Source organism: Sus scrofa, chromosome 7 (assembly GCF_000003025.6).
Source record: "Sus scrofa isolate TJ Tabasco breed Duroc chromosome 7, Sscrofa11.1, whole genome shotgun sequence".
NCBI lineage: Eukaryota > Metazoa > Chordata > Mammalia > Artiodactyla > Suidae > Sus > Sus scrofa.
In genome coordinates, this window is record NC_010449.5 from 32549666 (window position 1) to 32571306 (window position 21641).

Below are 21641 nucleotides of genomic sequence, written 5' to 3' on the forward strand. Positions count from 1 at the left end.
GAAAGAAACAATTTAGTATGAGAGGGAAACAAAATATCTGTAATACAAAGTGATAGAGTTGTGTTTAAGGTTCAAAGGGCAGAATCAAGTTCGGACTAGAGTTTACTCATTGGGCAAGACACTGGGAGCTAGGTTTTGCAGGCCAAGGAAATGGGTAAAAAAACCAAAGTGATATGAAATAGTATGGCAATGAAGAATGGGAGAGAGGAATGGGAAATGAGACTGAACAGGTAGGCAGTAACCAGATCATAAAGGGCCATGCTAAGTAATTTGGATTTCATCTTATAACAACTATTAAGCAATTAATTTGGGTATTGAGACAAATGTTTTAGATATTACCAATTTATAATCTCTTAACAACATTGTTGGAAGGACACAGTTGTCCTCATTTTATAAATGAAAACTCTGAGGCTTAGAGAGTTTAAACAGTGTCTCTGTTTAATAGATGGAGAATCTAGCATTCACATCCAGCTTTTTCTAACTCCAGTGCCTATGTTCTTAGCCACCATGCTAAATTGTTCCCCAGCATTATATGAGAAGTCAAGGAAGGGGCTTAAAACAGATGAGCAATGTGAACCAATTTGTGTTTTAGAAAAATAACTTGTAGGGGGTGGATCAGACAGGAGATGGAGGATTGGAAGTATAGTGATTAAATATCTCTCTGTGATGGTCTTTGGGAGAGATGGTGAGGGCCTTGACTGCCATTAGTGTAGTGCTAAAGAGAAGGTGATGAATGTGTGAAGTATACAGGATGCAGAATTGAGGATATGGTGATTGGTTCATTGGTGGGGATGAGGAAGTTTTTAAATTTGGAGAACTGGTGTTCCCGTTAATTAAGAGAAGGAATACAGGAGTTCCCATTATATCGCAGCAGAAGTGATTTGACTAGGAACCATACAGTTGTGGGTTCTATCCCTGGCCTTAGTGGGCTAAGGATCTGGCATTGCAGTGAGCTGTGGTACTGGCTGGCAGCTGTAGCTCCAATTGGACCCCTAGCCTGGGAACCTCCATATGCCGAGGGTGCGGCCCTAAAAAAAAAATTTTTTTTTAAAAGCAAATAAAGGAGTTCCTGTCATGGCGCAGTGGTTAATGAATCCGACTAGGAACCATGAGGTTGCGAGTTTGGTCCCTGCCCTTGCTCAGTGGGTTAACGATCCGGCATTGCCGTGAGCTGTGGTGTAGGTTACAGACGCGGCTCGGATCCCGCGTTGCTGTGGCTCTGGCGTAGGCTGGCAGCTACAGCTCCGATTAGACCCCTAGCCTGGGAACCTCCATATGCCGCGGGAGCGGCCCAAGAAATAGCAAAAAGACAAAAAAAAAAAAAAAAGCCATGGAAGGAATGAAAAGCTCAAGGACAACTGTGATGAATAACAGCATTCAGGGACATAGACTCTGAGAACAAGAGAATTATGCCAAGGTTGAGAGCACTTGAGGGAGATAATGGGTACAAATGGCAGCTGCTGCAGAGAAGTGAGATAAGGTGATAGCTGAAAAAACGTCCTTTGGACTTGGCACTAAAAAGCCTTTGGTAATGTTAGAACAGTATTGGTGGCATGAGGGGGACAGAAACAAATGGAGATCTGAGAAAGATGAAGTGATACTTTTTTTCGAAAGGAGCTTGGCTTCAAAGGGAGGGAGAGTATGAGCTCTAGAAATCTAGAGAGAAATTTTTTTTGAATGGTATAAACTAGAAAAGGTGAAGATAGCAGATTAGAGATAAATTTTAAAACGTGGGGTTTCCTGCTTCAAATACGTTAATGTCATAAAAGACTAAATCTTAAACAAACAAAAGAGACCCCCCCCCACCAAACCTAGCTCCTGTTGTAGATTTAAGTAGAGCGAAGATAGACAACAGCTAACTGTGATGTGTTATCATTGATTGGATTCTAGACTTCCTTTTTAAAATTTTTCTTTTTATTTTAGGGCTGCACTCATGGCATATGGAAGTACCTGGGCTAGGGGTCCAGTCAGAGCTGCAATTGCCAGCCTACACCACAGCCACAGCAACTCAAGATCCAAGCCATATCTGTGGGCTACACCACAGCTTGTGGCAACAACGGATCCCTGACCCACTAATGGAGGCCAAGTATAGGACCTGCATTAGAGTTCTTAACCTGTTAAGCCACAATGGGAACTCCAGATTCCAGATTTCTAAAAAGCTATATGGCCTCCCCCCATTTTTTTTTAAGTTGTCTGTGGATATTAGATAATGGAGAATTATTAATAGGTGTAGTAACGATGCTATGGATATATAAAATAATACTCTTAGAGAATACATGCTGAAACATTTAAAAGCGATTTCATGGAGTTCCCGTTGTTGCTGAGTGGTAATGAACCCAACTGGTATCCATGAGGATGCAGCTTCGATCCCTGATCTTGGTCAGTGAGTTAAGGAACTGGTATTGATGTGGCTGTGGCGTAGGCCAGCAGCTGCAGCTCCAATTTGACCCCTACCCTGGAACCTCCATGTGCCATAAGTGTGGCCCTAAAAAGCAAAAAATAAAAAAAGTGATTTCATGATGTGTTGCAGCTAACTTTGAAATAGTTCTGTTAAAAAAAGAGAGAAAGCAAATATGGCCAAATGTTTGGTAATGATTGGTGAATCTAAGTGAAGGATAGACAAGTGTTGATTACTGTTTCAGATTTTCTGGAGGTTTGAATTTTTTTCAAAAAAAAAAAAAAAAGGTTGAGAGAAAAACAAAAGGAATATTTTTAGAGAGCAAAGAAAATACCAGATTTCTAAATCTCAGTGGGCAGAGATGTCCAGAAAGAGGAATATTAGATTCAAGTGATGATGAGTACAAAAAAGAATAACTTCAGCTGTAAATTTAAAGCACTTATTATAGTTTTATTTTTTTATTACTCAATGAATTTATTACATTTATAGTTGTACAATGATCATCACAATCCAATTTTATAGGATTTCCATCCCACACCCCCAGTGCATCCCCTCACCCCCCAAACTATTTCCTTTGGAAACCATAAGTTTTTCAGAGTCTGTGAGTCAGTATCTGTTCTGCAAAGAAGTTCATTCTGTCCTGTTATCAGATTCCACATGTCAGTGAAAACATTTGATGTTGGTGTCTCATTGTCTAACTGACGTCACTTAGCATGATAATTTCTAAGTCCATCCATGTTGCTAAAAATGCCGTTATTTCATTCCTTTTAATGGCTGAGTAATATTCCATTGTGTATATATACCACATCTTCTTGATCCACTCCTCTGTCACTGGACATTTAGTTTGTTTCCATGTCTTGGCTATTGCGAATAGTAAAGCACTTGTTATAGTTTTAAATTTCTTTTTTTTTTTTTTTTTTTTTTTGTACTTTTTAGGGTGGGATATGGAAGTTCCCAAGCTAGGGGGAATCAGAGCTGTAGTGCTGGCCTACACCACAGCCACAGCAACACCAGATCTGAGCCACGTCTGTGACCTACACCACAGCTCACAGCAACACTGGACCCTAAACCCACTGAGCAGGGCCAGGAATCGAACCCATGTCCTCATGGATACTAGTCAGGTTCATTACTGCTGAGCCACAATGGGAACTCCTAAATTGCTCTTCTTTTAAATCATATCATTTTAGTGTTTTATCAGTTATCTTTCCTTTAAATGTGAAGTTTGTTTTTTCTTAGTGGTTTTTGTTACAACCCAAAGATTACATTTTCCCCCCTTTAGTAGAAAACATCTTCAATTTATGGGAATCATGGATAAATTAGAATGGAATATATTTGTAACAGTAAAGAAGTATCATACTACATGGCTAGCATAATACTAAAGAACCTAGTAGGGGAAAGAAATTAAATATTGCATACTCTGGATATTCCTCCCACTGTTGAAGACTGGGACATATTTAGATGGGCTTTTGAAACATGCTTTCTGAGTGTTTCCCCTTTTATGTTTTAACTAGATGAGCCAGTATTGCATCTTAGAGTTGCCTGGCTGTCACAGCTGTTTATGTCCAGGGCGATGTCATATCAGTGTTTAGGACATGTTTATATCAATAGAGGAATTCTGTATTAAACGGAGTAAAGGAGAGGTTTACATTTAGTCTGATCTTTGACCTTGTTTTTTGCTTTAAACATTTTCATCAATAAATTCTATCAGGGTTATTTTATCAGCTATGCCTCTATCCTGTGTTTTCCTAGACAGACCCAGAAGGAGTGGTACAGAAGCTGTCATCAGAGCTGTCAGCTGCCTCCTGAAGTAATCCTTCAGAAGTGAATGGCCCCCTGGCTTACCTCCCCCAGGCCTCTTGAAAGCAGGATTTCTTAACCTTAGCACTCTTAACACTTTGAGCAGACTGCTCTTTATTATGGGGTGCTGTCCTGTGCATTGTAAGATGTTTTTTAGTCTTTACCTATTAGGTGCCCCCTACAGTTTGTGCGTGTGTGTTTATGTATAACTTTATTTGGAGAAAAATACATCATTCACAGTCTATTGCCAGGTGCACTAACATGTGTCCTCCCCAGCCCACCCCCACTAAGAATGGTAGCCTTCTGTTACACAGATTCTTTTGTTTAAGATCAGAAGTAAATATAGGCTAGGAGACTTGCTGCAGGATATTAGTTTCGACTCAGAGAGAGGAGAAGTCCTGGATTTTCCTGCCTGTTCCCTTTCTTTTTCTACTTCTTGGAACTTTGAAGTTCGCATGGAAAAGAAAAAAAAAATTGGAAAATGTTGAGTACCCCTCCAGTTTTGATGACCAAAAATTGCCCCAGGTTCCATGGGGAGCAGGATCACCCCTAGTTGAGAACTGCTCTTCTGCAGCAGTGTCTCCTAATTGGGGGTGTGCCTGCAGTCAGCAGGGAAGAGGTTTGAAAACTTCTGCATCTGGTTCCCACTTCCAAGGTTCTGGCAATTCAGTATATGCTGGGTGGCGCATGATACCGTGGTTTTTATAACTGCTAGTGATTCTACCTGTGCCCTTGCAGGTAGAAGCCACTGTTAAACGAGTCAAGCTTACCGGTCGGAACTCTTCTCTGGGGCAAAGCTCATTTCTGCCAGAGTTGGACATTCTTTCTGGAGGTAAAGGGATTGCCATCAAGCTTCAGCTGATTTCACTCTTTCCCCTCATATTTGATGCTTAGCCATGGCTTTGTGTTTGATTTTTTTTTTTTAAGGGACAAGTTTTTGTTTTTGTTTTTTAATACAGACCCACATGCTGGGGATTGACTTTCAGTAGATTGCAGCAAGGAAGCTACTCTGCAAGGATGACCTAAAAGGGCAAGATTTTGTTGTTGTTGTGTAATTTATATCATATCCACAAGATGCCAGTAGTACCCCTCGGGTGTGACCATCACAAATATCTCCAGACTTTCCAAATATCTTCCCCGGGGGCAGAATTGCTCCCGTTGAGAACAACTGATCTAACCAATGGCAAGTAATCTAAAACAAATATTCACACAAAAGCTTGTACGGAAACATTTAAGCAGCATTATTCAAAATAGCTCAAGGAGTTCCCATCGTGTCTCAGTGGTTAACGAACCCGACTAGTAACCATGAGCTTATGGGTTCAATCCCTGGCCTCGCTCAGTAGGTTAAGGATCCAGCATTGCCGTGAGCTGTGGTGGTCACAGATGCATCTTAGATCCTGTGAGGCTGTGGCTGTGGTGTAAGCTGGTGGCTACAGCTCCTATTAGACCCCTAGCCTGGGAACCTCCATATGTCACCAGTGTGGCCCTAAAAAGCAAAAAAAAAAAAAAAAAAAAAAAGAGCTCAAAAATGGAAGTCACCCTATGTCCCTGAATGGATAAACAAAATGAATATCAATAATATCCATACAGTGGAATATTATTGGATAATAAAGAGGAGTAAAGTAATAATACATGCTACTACATAGACGAACCTTGAAAACATTATGCTAAGTGAAAGAAGACAGTCATGAAAGACTACATATTACACAACTGCATTTATATGAAAATTCAAGGATAGACAAATCTACAGAGACAGAAAGTAGATTAATTAGCAGTTGCCTCGGGGAGGAGGTAGGGAGGAGATGGGGAATGACTTATTAATAGATACAGGATTTCTTTCTAGAGTGACAAAAAATGTTCGAAACTAAACTGGTGATAGTTGCACAACTTTGTGAATATGCTAAAAACTAGCTACTTACAAGTGAAATTGCTGGGTCGTATGGTAACTCCGTATTTTAGTCTTTGAGGAACTACCAAACTCTTTTTGAAAGCAGCTGCACCATTTTACATTGTCATCAGTAGTGTTCAAGAGTTCCTTTGCCAGCACTTGTTATTATCTGACTTTTTGATTATAGCCATCCCTTGTTTTGGTTTTGATTTACATTTCCTTGATGGCTGATGACGTTAAACATCTTTTCATGAGTTTGTTGGCAATTTGTATTATCTTCTTTGGAGAAATACCTATTCACATACTTTGCTCATTTTTAGTTGGGTTTTTTGTCTTTTTGCAATTGATATGTAAGAATTCTTCATGAACTCTGAATACCAATCCCTTATCAGATATATGATTTGCAAATATTTCCCCCCATTCTGTAAGTGGTAGTTTGCTTTCTTCTTCTTCTTCTTCTCTCTCTTTTTTTTTTTTTTTTTTTGTCTTTTTAGTGCTGTACTTGTGGCACGTGGAAGTTCCCAGGCTAGGAGTTGAGTTGGAGCTGCAGCTGCCGGCCTAAACCACAGCCACAGCACTGCCAGATCCGAGCCACCTCTGTGACTTATACCACAGCTTGTGGCAATGCCAGATCCTTTAACCCACTGAGCAGAGCCAGGGATTGAACCCTCATCCTCATGGATACTAGTTGGGTTTGTTACCACTGAGCCACAATGGGAACTCCCTATTTTACTTTCTTGATAGTATCATTTGCAGCACAAAAATTGTTAATTTTGGTGTAGTCCAATTTATTTTTCTTTTGCTACTTGTACTTCTGGGGTCATATCTAAGAAGTCACTGCCTAATCCAGTATTATAAATATTTCTCTCTCTCTCTCTCTTTTTTTAATGGCTGCAACCACAGCATGTGGAACTTCCCAGGCAACGGATGGAACCCGTGCCACAACAGTGAACCAAGCAACTGTAATGACAGCACAGGATCTTTAACCCACTGCACCACAAGAGAGCTCCCTTTGTTTTCTTCTAAGAGTTTAATAGTTTTAACTTTTAAGTTTAGGTCTTTGGTCTGTTTTGAGTTAATTTTTGTCTATGGTATAAGAGGCCAAGTTCATTCAGTTGCATGTGGATATTCAGTTGTCCCAGTATCTTTTGTTTAAAATACGCATTTTAAAATAGAGTTTACCTGAACCTTGAAATGAAGGACTGTATGATCTTAAAAAAACACTTTGAGCAACAGCAGAGAGTTTGGAGAAAGGATGTGTCCTCTTTGATGTGTGGGGTCCTCCTTTCCTCCCCCCATCCTCAAAGTCCAGATTACCTGCCTGTTAATCCACCATTAGAAGTCTGATTCTGATTTAATTTGTCTTGGGTTGAGGCCTTGGTATGAACATTCTTTGAAAAATTCTAATGGGGAGTTCCCTTCATGGCTCAGCATTTAGCGAACCTGACTAGGATCCCTGAGGATATCGCCTCAATCCCTGGCGTCGCTCAGTGGGTTGGGGATCCAGTGTTGCTATGAGCTGTGATGGAGGTCGCAGACACATCTTGGATCCCGCATTGTTGTGGCTGTGGTTTAGGCTGGCAGCTCTAGCTCCTATTCACCCCCTAACCTGGGAACTTCCATATGCCACAGGTGTGGCCCTAAAAAGAAAAAAAAAAATTGATGTGGAATTTCTGCTGTGGTGCAACAGGGTCAGCAGCATCTTGGGAGGGCTGGGATGCAGATTCGATCCCTGACCAGGCACAGTGGGTTAAGGATCCAGTGTTGTTGCAGCTGTGGCTTAGGTGGCAAGTATGGGTTCGGATCTGATCCCTGGCTGGGGAACTCCATGTGCCTTGAGGCAGCCAAAAAAAAAAAATAATAATGTTCAGACCCTGTGAAGAACTAGTGAAGTAAGCAGTTAATAGTCATGAAGAGCACCAGCGGGAAGGAGTCATTAGGAAGCGCTGTAAAAAGAAGGGCTGGGCAGGGGGGTGTGCTGGCTTGTGGTGGTTCAAGGCTTCCTCCTCTGCTGGAGCTTCGTATCTGTTATCCTCTGCTCTACAGGTGGCAGCATCTCCTTACTGAAGAACTAGAGTAGTATCATGTCAGTACCTTTTGATGCTGGAAGGACTTGGGGATGAAATATGTGAAATAAGAGGACCCTCTGTATTATTTAAAAACAACAACAACCAACAGGAGAGAGCACAAACCTCAAGCACTGTTTTTCCTCCTGTAAATGAAGAGAAAACATTGTTCCATAGCAAAAGCACTTAAAAGAAAAAAAAAAAACTTTATTTAAAGTAACTACATGAGGAGTTCTCTGGTGGCTTAGCAGGTTAAAGTTCTGACATTGTCACTGCTGTGGCACAGGTTCGATTCCTGGCCCCAGAACTTGTGCATGCCATGGGCATTGCAAAAAAACAAAAACAGGAGTTCCCATCATGGCGCAGTGGTTAACAAATCCGACTAGGAACCATGAGGTTGCGGGTTTGGTCCCTGTCCTTGCTCAGTGGGTTAACGATCCGGCGTTGCCGTGAGCTGTGGTGTAGGTTGCAGTCGCGGCTCGGATCCCATGTTGCTGTGGCTCTGGTGTAGGCCGGTGGCTACAGCTCTGATTCGACCCCTAGCCTGGGAACCTCCATATGCCACAGGAGCGGCCCAAGAAATAGCAAAAAGACAAAAAAACAAAAAAAAAAAAAAACACTATGTGAACACAAATTGAATTTTGAAATGAGTTATGGATCTTAGGTCTTTTAAGTATATACAGTTCAAACAAAATGCCCTTGGTTGTCTAAAGTTAATATTTACAGAAAAGCATGAGGACTGCAACGCGCTATGTCTAACGTGCTCCCATGCTGTGGTTTTGTGTTGTCTGAAATCCTTCCTCTGCTAGGAACAAAGCATGTCGGCAAGTTCCTCTGTAAATCTTTCCTTCAGTGATCGGTTCCTCCTCTTGTGTTGCTAAAAAGGTTCATCTGATGTGAAAGGAAAGAAATCATTGATCAACAACAATTTGCATTTTTCATTTCTTTTTCTTTTTTTTTTTTTTTTTTTTTTTTTTTTTGTCTTTTTGCCATTTTCTTGGGCTGCTCCCACGGCATATGGAGGTTCCCAGGCTAGGGAATCTAATCAGAGCTGTAGCCACCGGCCTTCACCAGAGCCACAGCAACACGGGATCCGAGCCGTGTCTGAGACCTACACCACAGCTCACGGCAGCGCCAGATCCCCAACCCACTGAGTAAGGCCAGGGATCGAACCTGCAACCTCATGGTTCCTAGTCGGATTCGTTAACCACTGAGCCACAACGTGAACTCCCATTTTTCATTTCTTTTTGCTTTGCTAAATTACCAGTACATGTTTCTTGTGATTAATTTCAGAAATCATTTTGAATGGCACTAGTGTTTCTGAGTCCCATTAGGGGTTTATTGGGCTCTGGACAGGTGCTCCTCAAAGTGTTTGGGAACCATTTGTTACTAGCCCATAGCTAAGAAACTCTTAAAAATTTGTATCGCATCTTGACGTTGTCTTTACATATTCATCGTGTTTTACAAAAGAATTGGTCTGCAGTGGATTGGAAAAAACAGAACTGGTTCTTCCCCACAAGTGGTCAAGAAGGACTGTTCTAAAGGAAGTAACTTTGAGGAGGAAGTAATTTAAAGACACCATCTTTCTTTTTACATTTATTTTTTTTTCTCTCTCTCAGGGATTTTGTATTAGGAGACATGGATCTTGCTGCTAATGAGCTCAGCATTTATGACAAACTTTCGGAGACTGTGGATTTAGTGAGACAGACAGGCCATCAGTGTGGCATGTCAGAGAAGGCAATTGAAAAATTTATCAGACAGCTGCTGGAAAAGAATGAACCTCAGAGGGGGCCACCACAGTATCCCGTCCTTCTAGCCGTGTACAAGGTAAAAGTGTGTTTTTGCTTGGAGATAGCTTGGAACACAAATTCTTTAGCATTCTCCCCCAGATTACTGTTGACTGATTGCACCATTGAACCTTGGTTTTTCTATGAATAAATTGGCCTTTACTCTTTGTTACCATGTGTTATTAGGAAATTCTACTATTTTGGTAAATATCCTAGGTGAAAGCTATGTATTTCTAATTGACCGTATTTGTATATTTTTTGAATGGTGGACATAGCCCCTGGTCCTTATGATAGAAGCTTGGTGAGCCTAGCAGGCTTCACAGTTTTCTCATTCAGGAGTGAATGTAAATGGCTTGTTTATGAACGTGGATTAGTTCTTGAGTATATTGGAAATAGAAGATGCTGCCTGTTTTTTTTTTTTTTTTTTTTTTTTCTTGGCGTTAAAGTATTTTGTTTGCTGGGACACTTATCAATCCATTTCCTGTCTTTCCTTATAGGTCCTCATAACCCTGGGATTAATCTTGCTCACTGCCTACTTTGTGATTCAACCTTTCAGCTCATTACCACCTGAACCAGTGCTTTCTGGAGCTCACACCTGGCGTTCACTCATCCATCACATCCGGCTGATGTCTTTGCCCATTACCAAGAAGTACATGCCAGAAAATAAAGGAGTTCCTTTGCATGGGGGTGATGAAGACAGACCCTTTCCAGGTAGACTGCTGCATTTACTACCTATTAGATGTGGCTTTCTCAGCAATATATCACGAGAAAGGAAGTAACATTTATTGACATCTAATGAAAGACACTTTCCCTATGTTGTCTCATTTAATTCAGTCCTCAGTAAAACTCCATGGAAATAGGTTTTACTACCCCATTTTGCAGATATAGAGACTGAGGCTCAGAGAGATTAAGAAACATGTCGGAGAAATATACCTGGTGGAGCCAAATTCAAGCCCCCTGATTCTAAAACATGCATGATAGGAATGAGTATTTTTGCTCATAGGAGGAATTGGAGTATGTCTTATTCTATTGTTTTCTCTTCTGTGATCCATTTTCATAATAGATATTTTAATAAATGGCTATTGATTTATTGAGAGCATCTGAGTCCAGATCCTCTAACCATCCTTAGCCTGTTGCCCTAGGTTTTTGTCTAGATAACAGCTCTTTTTTTTTTTTTTTTTTACTCCTCCTATTTACAGCCACAACTGTGGCATATGGAAGTTCCCAGGCTAGGGTCACATTGGAGCTGCAGCTGCCCTCTTGCACCACAGCCACAGCCATAGCAGTTCCAAGCTGCATCTGTGACCTACACGGCAGCTCGAGGCAACACCAGATCCTTAAGACACTGCGCGAGGCCCGGGATTGACCCTGCATCGTTACAGACATCATGTTGAGTTCTTAAATGGCTAAGCCACAATGGGAACTCCTCTCTCTTTCAATTGAGTCTTTTCTCTCCATCTCACAATTCATTTATGTAGTGCTCCTAAATATACAGTTTTGCCAGTGAGTTTCATATAAGAAACACTTAAGGAGTTCCTTCTGTGGTGCCATGGGATTGGCAGTGTCTTGGGAGTGCTGGAATGCAGGTTCCATCCCCGACCCAACACAGTGGTTTAAGGATCCGGCATTGCCACAGCTATGGCTTAGGTTGCAACTGCAGCTCGGATCTGATCCCTGACCAGGGAACTGCATATGCTGGGGCAGCCAAAAACAAAAAAGAAAGAAAGAAACACTTAAATTTAGGAACAATGCATCAGTGGCAGCATAGGAATTCCTAGTCTGATAGACCATCTGAAGATTCCCTGTTGAGAATAGTGTAATGTGATAAGACTTGACGTTTCCTTTTTGAGAAAGAATAGAGGGATATTTTTTTGGGGGGGGGTTATTTTGGGGGTTTTTTTTGCTTTTTAGGGCTGTACCTGTGGTATATGGAGGTTCCCAGGCTAGGGGTTGAATCTGAGCTGCAGCTGCCAGCCTGCGCTATAGCTATAACAACACCAGATCCGAGCCTCATTGCAACCTACACCACAGCTCATTGCAATGCTGCATCCTTAACCCACTGAGGGAGGCCAGGGATCAAACCCACATCGTCACAGATACTGGTCAGGTTATTAACCTACTGAGCCACAATGGAAACACCCTAATTTATTTATTGTTTTTTAATCTTAGTTGCTTATCTTATTTGCCGTATGAAGGAATATGTAAATTAATATCACAAAATGATCAGAGAACTTTTTGTGTGACCATGTTCTAAAACCTTTAGACTTTGGCATTACTGTTTAGGAAGTATGTTTTCTCTTCAATGTTATTTTCAGAAAAAAATATAGTAGTTGAAGCTGAGCTTTCTAATCATAATGCCACTCTTTAAGTCAAGACCTAGTCAGTCATTAAAAAAATCATCCCTTGGTTTGGGTCTCCTTTGAAAGCTGTGTTGGTACATTCAAAATCATGGGAAGATTTCCAGAATTATGTTACAATCAGAGGAAGGGAAGCATTGTAAAACAAAAACCCAGCCTCGTAAGTTTTTTTAAAACCAGCTCATATATTTAGACTCCTAAGTTCCAGATATAACTTTCTTGTCTTTATTGGGAAGGTTGTTTTTGAAATGTCATCAACAAAGCTCAAAAAAAAAAAAAAAAAAAAAAAAAAAAAAGTTTCCACCTCCTATCAGGAAGGTCCAGAGCATATAGGGGAAAGAGCCCAAGAAACTTGCCCGTTAGGCAGCCTGTGCTGCTTCCTCAGATGCAGAGTCTCCTTTCCTGTCTTTCCCACACAGCCTCCCTGAAGTCATCTTCTGCTGTTTGGCACAGGAGATGAGGCCAGCAGTTTTTAGGACCAGGTTGATGGCATTTACTTTCCTTCTCTCCATCTTATAAAATACATCTTCTCAGACTATTAGGTTAAGAAGTAATAATCAGTGGACAACAATTGCTTATTCTCTGTCTCAGAGTTTAAAAGTTCAGGAGACTTTGGTGTCTTGTCAACAAGCCAGAGTGTTTGGCCACTCCAAAGGAATATTTTTGCCTTGCAGATGGAGATGAAATGAGTCCTTAGAGCTCACTTGTAAAGAGCGAGCAGAGCCCCAGGAGGGTGTGGCTTTACGTCTTTCATGTTGTTGATTCTGTTAAAGTGCTGCTTTTACCTGTAGATGGGGATATTGTCCTCTTTTCCTATGTGTGATAATTCTGGGACACTGTAGACATAAAACACTGTTAGTTTTACGTAGCATTGGAAGGAAACTTTAGAATGCATAACAGTGTAAGGTGAACAGAAATGTATTGGGGAGAATTAGATATAAAGTGCAAACTGCTGGGCCTGTAAGAAGGCCAGAAAGGTAAAAATATATGTAAATTATCATTCCTATTGTCATGGTACCAAAAGCACCTGCCTTTCAGTTAGGAGTACTTAGCAATCAATACCTTTAAAGTAAATGTGGAGGGAGTGGGGCCTGGCAGGCTCCCCACAGGAAAGCCCTCAGGGGGCATATTGTTTCCTTGAAGGCTGGCCTGTCTTACTTTGGCATTTATAGTTTTTAATTATAACACCCATATATACTAAAGAGACCTGGGACAGTTCTCCCATGCAGTGAGAAAGTGCATCTCTCTATCTGTACTGTGTAATGGGAACTTGATGTGTCTGTGAACTTTCAAGGGAAGGTTTAAGTGGATTTACCAGTATCTCAAGGAGTTTGGAGAACAGCAGATCTTTCATTGACTGAGAACTAAGATAAGGACCTAATTGGATTTAGAGTCCAGGCTGGTGCTCAAAGATGAAGTGTTCAGACCAATTCATTTGCAAATAAAAGAGTAAAGTGAGAGCAGCTCTGTCGGGCACTTACAGTGTACCAGGTGCTGTGCCATGTGTCCTCAGTCTCCACGACAATCGCATAAGGTAGTTAACATTTTTATGTCGTTTTCAAAGGAAGCTGATGTGTAAGGGGATTGACTAATTTAACTAAAGTCTCACATTTAGAGACAAACTTTTATACAAGGAGAATTCATAAAAATAGATGGACCCTATGGTTTGGAATGGTTCCAACACGTTGCTTCCTGAAAGCAAAGCTGTCAGCGAAATGATATCTCGGGTTCCTCCATCCCTGCGGTGTATGAAAGTAGCTCTGGGCCTGTGGCCACTCACACAGGGGACCTGGCCATGGGCACCTTCACCATTGAGACTTCACCCCTGCCTCATGCCCAGGATGCTAGAAGTGCTAAGCAAAACAAGCTGCTGGCGAGTAGCCTGATTAAACACACCGGTGAAAGTCACAGAGACTTTATCACAGGCTTTTCTTGGGTATCTTTCCAGTGAGAAATCTAAGAAATCATGAGGTTATATTTATTTAATCTTTGTTTTTAAGGTTTTTGCAAATTCAGATTACTTGTTTGATTTTTTTTCTCCCCATGGACTTAATCCTTTTTTTTTGCTTTTTAGGGCCGCACTCGCAGCATATGGAGGTTCCCAGGCTAGGGCTCAATCTGAGCTGTAGCTGTTGGCCTACACCAAAGCCACAGCAACGTGGGATCTGAGCTTCGTCTGTGACCTATACCACAGCTCACGGCAGTGCCAGATCCTTAACCCACTGAGCGAGGCCAGGGATGGAACCCACAACCTCATGGTTCCTAGTCGGATTTGTTTCCACTGCACCATGACGGGAACTCCAGTCCTACTGTTAAAGTTTCTGAAAAGTCAAGGTTTCATGCAGTCAATCAGTCAGTGAATGTGTACTGAGACCCTGCTATATACCAGGCACTGTTCTCTTGTGGAGGTAGTCTTGGCTCTGTGCCTTTCTTCTTCCCTAACTTTTTTACCCAAAGAGAGGTGTTTCTTTTGAGGGGGTGGTCCTGGACAGAAAGCCCTTTTTTTTTTTTTTTTGCATTTTGCATTTTGCATTTTGCTCTTTGCCAGGTTAATAGTCTGTGTAAAAGGACTCTCTCCACTCTGTATTCAGAATTCCAGGGTAAGTTCTGGTTGTCCACAGAGAGCCAGCCTGAGCACGTTTTCTTTGTAAACAACTCAGGCCCTCGGGCTCACCACTGTTGTGCAGAGTGCCCAGCTTGCAGAGATGGTCTGGAAGTTGCAGTTTCTGCCTCTCTTAACTTCAAGTCTGTGTTTTGTCTGAGAGACTTTTTTGACATCTCAAACAGCGAAAGGATTCCATAATCACAGTGAGAATTTGGAATACAGTTGTGGGGTTTATTGAACTCTTTATATGTGGAGTTTCATTTCTCTGTCATGCTTTCTTTTTTAGTATAAAATGCTAGTATAAGAAAGCCATCTGGACTAAAGAAGCCTTGGAAATCAAAAGAAAGTTAGCAGGTTGCTCTCCACCTCCCATTGGCCTTTCTGTCTAGTGTGGGACGAAGAGTGGATGGGAACAGAGGAGTGCTGGAAAGAAGCGAGGTGCAGCATGTTAGGTCATGAGGAAGAGCTTGGACTGGGGTGGCATGGCAGGGTCTGCTGCGTGCTGTTGGCTGTTTTCCAGCTCGCTCTGTAGCACATTGGCTCCAGCCTGTTATACAGAGCACACATCAGATAAAACCTTTTCAGATAGATGGAGGCCAAGCTGAAGTCTGGACACTTCTCCTTTTGTTATTGGAAATGCTATGAGAAGGGGACGAAGAGCCCCACTTGTACACTGGACCCTGCTCCCAGATACTACCTCGCCGCTGTTCGGTCCCTTCCCACCCAGTATAAGCACATTCTATATTCACCTTGACGACAAAGCTTACAGAGGAATCAAAAGTAGCTCTTCCTCTAGTTGGGTTCGTTTCTGCTGAGCCTCAACAGGAACTCCTAAATTGTGCACCTTAAACGAATGAATTTTCTGGTATGTGAATTCAGTCTCGATAAGGCTGTTTTGTTTTTTAAAAATGTATGAGCTACACAGAGCAAAACAGTACCCTTTCCCTCCTGTCCGGCACTAGAAGCCCCCAGCACAGGCTTTCTCAGCAGCCTCTGTCCTCACCTCGCTGGCCCCACTGCCTCCTGTGCTCTTCCCATGCGCTGTGGAACCTTGCTGCTCTGAGGACTCTCAGTTTGCTTATCTATAAATTGAGAGTGTCAATGCTGCAATAATTATAAAGAGGAAACTACATAACCTGCGAAAATGCCTAGCATCAGGCTTGGCGCTTAGCACGTTAGTTTTCCTTCCCCCTCCCTCATAAGTCCTTTGGAAACTGAAATGCTCCGTATGTGTAGCATGTTATGATTATTTATGCCTCATGGTATGTCCCTTACTCAGAGTTCTTGTATTTTGGCAAGAATTCACCGTATTTGACCTCTAGTAAGGAGCATTTGAAAATAAATAAAAAGAAAGTATAACTTTCAGTATGCCACCGAAACAGGTGCCACTAAAGGGCTTTCTGCTGCCCCTGGGGCTGGTGGCGAGCGCTGTGGGTGCTACACAGTGCAGTGCTCCGGATGGGAAGCGTGGGTGGCAGCTGCCTCAGGGGGACGCAGGTTCTGTCTGCAAGAGCTGGAAGGTGCTCAGGAGATACTCACACAAACACAGGGTTTCCTACTCTGCACTGCTGCTGCCTTAGGCTGACTGCACAGAACGTTCCTGTGATTAAAAGTCAGTTTCCACGTGTGTTTATTGATTTAAAGAACTGACTTCATCTCGGACACATTTGGTTGTTGACTTTTGTTCTAGGCTCTCGTGATTGGGTTTCTGTTGGGTTTTCATCAGAAACAATCTGGTGAAACATTTTGGACTCAAATTAGAGTTTATCACAAACACATCTCAGAGAACACAGACGAAACCCAGAATGGAACAGAAAGCAAACAAGAAATAATGCAATAAATATTGTGAACAGAATAGTCTCAGCGGGAAGGAACACAGAGTAAATGAGGACTGCGTGGAAACAGAGCCAGCCCCTCAGAGAAAGGTGTCGGGGAGCCAGGGAGCACTCACATCAGGGTCAGGGTCTGGGTGGGGCATTCTTACAGTGCTGACCATCTAGTCCTTGGGCCTAGAAACCACGGTTAGCAACCCTACCCGCTCTGAGCTGGGCAGGGCGAGCTCATGGGCAGATGCAATTCACTTTACTCTGAAGACAGGCCCCTGGGAGTTTCCTTTGTGGCTCAGCAGGTTCCAAACTCAAGTAGTATCCGTGACGATGTGGGTTCGATCCCTGGACTCACTCAGTGGGTGAAAGATCCAGCATTGCCGCTAGCTGTACTGTGGGTTGCAGACACGGCTTGGATCTGGCATTGCTGTGGCTGTGCTGTAGGCTGGTAGCTGCAGCTCCAATTCGACCACTAGCCTGGGAACTTCCACATGTGGCCCTAAGAAGACAAAAATAAATAAATAAATAAAAAGACCAAAAAAAAAAAGACAAGACCTCCTTTTGTGGCATAGTGGAAACGAACCTAACTAGGATCCACAGGACGCAAGTTCGATCCCTGACCTCCCTCAGTGGGTTAAGGATCCAGTGTTGCTGTAGGCTCTGGTGTAGGTCACAGAAGCAGCTTGGATCTGGCATTGCTGTGGCTGTGGCATAGGCCAGTGGCTACAGCTCCGATTTGACCCCTAGCCTGGGAACCTCCATATGCCACAAGTGCAGCCCTAAAAAGAAAAAAAAAAAGATGGGCCCCTGAAAAGTCTTATCTCTGCTCCATTCCTTCTTTCTGTGCCCTGTTCTCACTCTTCCTTCCCAGAGCCATCCTGGCCTCCACTTATACTTGTGAGCCAAGGGTTTGGGGTGTTGGAGAAGACATGGACGCAGAGGGACTCATCACTGATGGTGGGACCATCCTTTCTACCTGCCCCTCCCCCACTGTTCAGCCCTCTGGGTCACAGGTTAGAAAATGGCATGTCCAACCTCATGTCGCTGAACATAGCTTCTCAAACGGTTCAACTTCAGTTGTTGACTTGACTTAGGGGATACTTGTACATGTTTAAAAATATTTTCTGGAGAGTTCCCTGGTGGCACAGTGGGTTAAGGATCTTGTGTTGTCACTGCTGTGGCAGGGTGCGATTCCTGGCCCAGGAACTTCCCCATGCCATGGGTGTGGCCAAAAATATATATATATATATTTTTTTGTTTGTTTGTTTGTTTTTCCATAAAATCCAAAAGGGTATACAGAGAGGAGTACCTCTCCTTTCCACCTCTGTCCCCTAAGTGCTCTGTTTCCTGCTCTGGGGCTACCTTATTTCATAGTTACCTTTTCAGAGGTTGCCAGTGCTTATCACTGTTAGCTTTTTTTTTTTTTTTTTTTTTTGTCTTTTTGCTATTTCTTGGGCCGCTCCTGCGGCATATGGAGTCTCCCAGGCTAGGGGTCTAATCGGAGCTGTAGCTGCCAGCCCATTCCAGAGCCACAGCAACTCGGGATCCGAGCCGCGTCTGCAACCTACACCACAGCTCACCGCAACGCCGGATCGTTAACCCACTGAGCAAGGGCAGGGATCGAACCCGCAACCTCATGGTTCCTAGTCAGATTCGTTAACCACTGCGCCACGACGGGAACTCCCACTGTTAGCTTTTTAAATTATTCTTATAGCTCTCTGATTCCATTGCTTTGGATACTGGTTTACCTGCTGCCTCTGCTTCCTCCACATCCCTTCTTCCTCTCTCAGACTTTGACCCCTGGTGGACAAATGACTGTGAGCAGAATGAGTCAGACCCCATCCCTGCCAACTGCACCGGCTGCACCCAGAAGTTGCCCCTAAAAGTAATGCTCCTGGAAGACACCCCAGTGAAGTTTGAGAGACTCCATCCTCTGGTGATCAAGGTGAGCAAGAAGTGAGCAGAGTCTCCCACTGATCAGTGGGTGGCTAGAAAACAGCAAGCTCTGTGACATTCCTGATGAGTAACTCCACATGGTTTTGTTGCACTTTTGTTTTCTGCCCTGCCAAGACCGGACAGCCCCTGTCATCTGAGGAGCTTCAGCAGTTTTTGTGCCAGTACCCTGAGGTGACAGAAGGCTTCACCGAAGAGTTTTTCGCCAAGTGGTGGCGCTGCTTTCCTCACCGGTGGTTCCCATTTCCTTATCCCTGGTAAGTGTAAAGGGGCTCAGTCTGCATGTGGGTAGAAAGAGGGCGGACCAGCTGTCAGACTGGTACCACCTACTGCTGTGCCCACACTGCATGCGCGTGCTTTACACACGCCCTTCGAGGAGTTCCCACTGTGGCGCAATGGGCTCGACTGTGTCTCTGGAGCACTGGACTGCAGGTTTGATCCCCAACCTGGCACAGAGGGTTAAGGATCTGACAATGGCACAGCTGTGGTGTAGGTCACAGCTGTGGCTCAAATCTGATCTGTGGCCCGGGAATTTCTATATGCCACAGGGTGGCCACACAAACACACACACACACACACACACACACACACACACACACACACACACACACACACACACACCATACCACACACACATCACACCACACTGCACCACACACACATACCCCCAGGTCAAATGATTGATAATGCCACAGGGTGGCCACACAAACACACACACACACACACACACACACACACACACACCATACCACACACACATCACACCACACTGCACCACACACACATACCCCCAGGTCAAATGATTGATAATTCAGGCACATGCTGTTGAAAAACCAACTAAGGGAGATAAGTCAAAGGGGGAGCCACTGTGGGCAGACACCCAGATTGCCTAGTAGATTCGTAATTTACTTCTGAGTAGGTGTTTAGCATTTTGTTTATGTTGAATGAGTCCTGGAGGTTGAGGACCATAGAGAGAGCACGAAGAATAGAAGGGAGACGTTCCCTGGTGGCCTAGCGGTTAAGGATTCACCATTGCCACTGCTGTGGCACAGGTTCTATCCCTGGCCCAAGATCTTTTACATGTTGTGGGCATGCCCAAAAAGGGGGAAAAAGAATAGAAAGGAAACTTATTTCTTGGCACTTGTTTGTGCCAGACAGCGTGCCTTGGTGCTTAGTGTCTGTTACTCATTAGTGATACACATAATAGCACTGGGAAATAGGAATTATCATTTTTGGATCAGAAAAGGGTGAGAGGAATTCCCCTTATGGGGCAGCGGAAACGAATCCGACTAGGAACTATGAGGTTGTGGGTTCGATCCCTGGCCTCGCTCAGTGGGTTAAGGATCTTGCGTTGCCACGAGTTGTGGTATAGGTTGCAGATGTGGATTGGATCCTGTGTTGCTGTGGCTATAGTGTAGGCCAGCAGCTGTAGCTCTGATTGGACCCCTAGTCTGGGGACCTCCATATGCCGTAGGTGTGGTCCTAAAAAGCAAAAAAAAAAAAAAAAAAAAAAGTGTGGGAATCAGAAGGTTAAGTGCTTTTTTTTTGGTCTTTTCTAGGGCCGCACTTGCGGCATGTGGAGGTTCCCAGGCTAGGGGTCTAATCAGAGCTGTAGCCACCGGCCTACACCACAGCCACAGCAATGCCAGATCTGAGCCATGTCTGTGACCTACACCACAGCTCACGGCAATGCTGGATCCTTAACCCACTGAGCAAAGCCCGGGATCGAACCCACAATCACATGGTTCCTAGTCGGATTTGTTAACCACTGCGCCACAATGGGAACTCCCCAGGAAGGTTAAGTACTTTGCTTAAAGTCACCCAGCCAGGATTGAAACTCCAGGCTATCCCCCTCTTCCTTCCTGTGTCCCATAGAAGACATGGTCCATTTAGTTCTTGGGGTGAAAGTTGCTTTCTAGAAACAAAGGCAAGCCAGTTTCCTTCTAGAACATTCCAAAGAGAATTAAAATTGCCTTTTCAGGCTTTTTGTTGTGTAATTTCTCTGCCTCTGCCTTTCTTTAAATTTGCCCTTTGTTGCATAATCAAATACTCAGTTTAACAAGCATATCCGGCTTCCCACTTCGTGCTGCTTCACCTCAAAAGGTTCACGATTTTTGGCCCTTCCTCTTCCCTCTTCTCTTTTCTTGCCTCCTTGCTGTTACTTCAGACGCTTTTCCCAGATGGGATGAATGGAGTGTTTCTTTTCTTCCTCTATATGTTGTTTTAGCTGGATTTTATAAACACCCCACCCACATGGACAAATTGCGGCTGTAGCATTTGTGTGTGTGTACAAGTCACGGTTCATTGGTTTGGCATGACTGTTCTTCATGGACCAAATTCTTCAAATATTGTCCTGACATTTTACCCCTCTTCACCCACCGCCCACAGCTTTCCCACCCTGGCCGTGCTCTCTGTTCGTCACCGAGTTAGGCTGGTTTGCCCAGTTCACTTACTTTTTTTCTCTCACACGTTTCACAGGAGAAGACCTCTGAACAGATCACACATTTTACGTGAGCTTTTTCCTGTCTTCACCTTCCTGCCGTTTCCAAAAGACGCCTCCTTGAAAAAGTGCTTCCTTCTTCAACCGGAACCTATTGCGGGGAGTAAGGTAGGAAATTTTGAGAGGACGTGGGGCAAGAACGTTTCTCACTGGGGACCTGGGCTGATGTCCTAGTCAGAGCCTTCCCTGCATGTCAACTTGGAGGGTGAAACCTCGTTACCGAAGGGGTGCCTACGGAACGTCTAGTTACCTGGCCGGTCTGTCTCCTGCCCTTCCCACCTGAGGGCAAGCTGCTTGTCTACATTAAAGGAAACAGAATCCTAAACTTTGAAGGGTCCTGAGCCGTTGGTCGGTCTTCGCTGCCCCAAGGTAGCAAGCAGGCTGATGTATATAAATGAATAGTATGTAACTGCATAGTCCAACCTACTCATTTTGTAGATAAGGAAGCTGAGCCCCAGAGAGAT

General features: G+C 43.5%; 1 protein-coding gene across 7 annotated transcripts in view; it reads left to right on the forward strand.

Moving 5' to 3' along the window:
- The window catches only part of C7H6orf89 (chromosome 7 C6orf89 homolog), a 39752-nt gene that overhangs the window by 5097 nt on the left and 13014 nt on the right, over positions 1–21641 (forward strand). For 2 of the 7 annotated variants that reach the window (XM_021098650.1, XM_021098651.1), the window contains 5 exons: positions 9769–9976; positions 10434–10647; positions 18515–18669; positions 18795–18934; positions 21156–21285. In XM_021098650.1, coding sequence (XP_020954309.1) covers positions 9769–9976; positions 10434–10647; positions 18515–18669; positions 18795–18934; positions 21156–21285 — 847 coding nt within the window. Of the gene's footprint in view, positions 1–4933; positions 5028–5154; positions 5379–9762; positions 9977–10433; positions 10648–18514; positions 18670–18794; positions 18935–21155; positions 21286–21641 lie in introns of those variants that run through there. The other 5 variants (XM_013977868.2, XM_021098652.1, XM_013977869.2 and 2 more) reach the window with 5 other exon arrangements.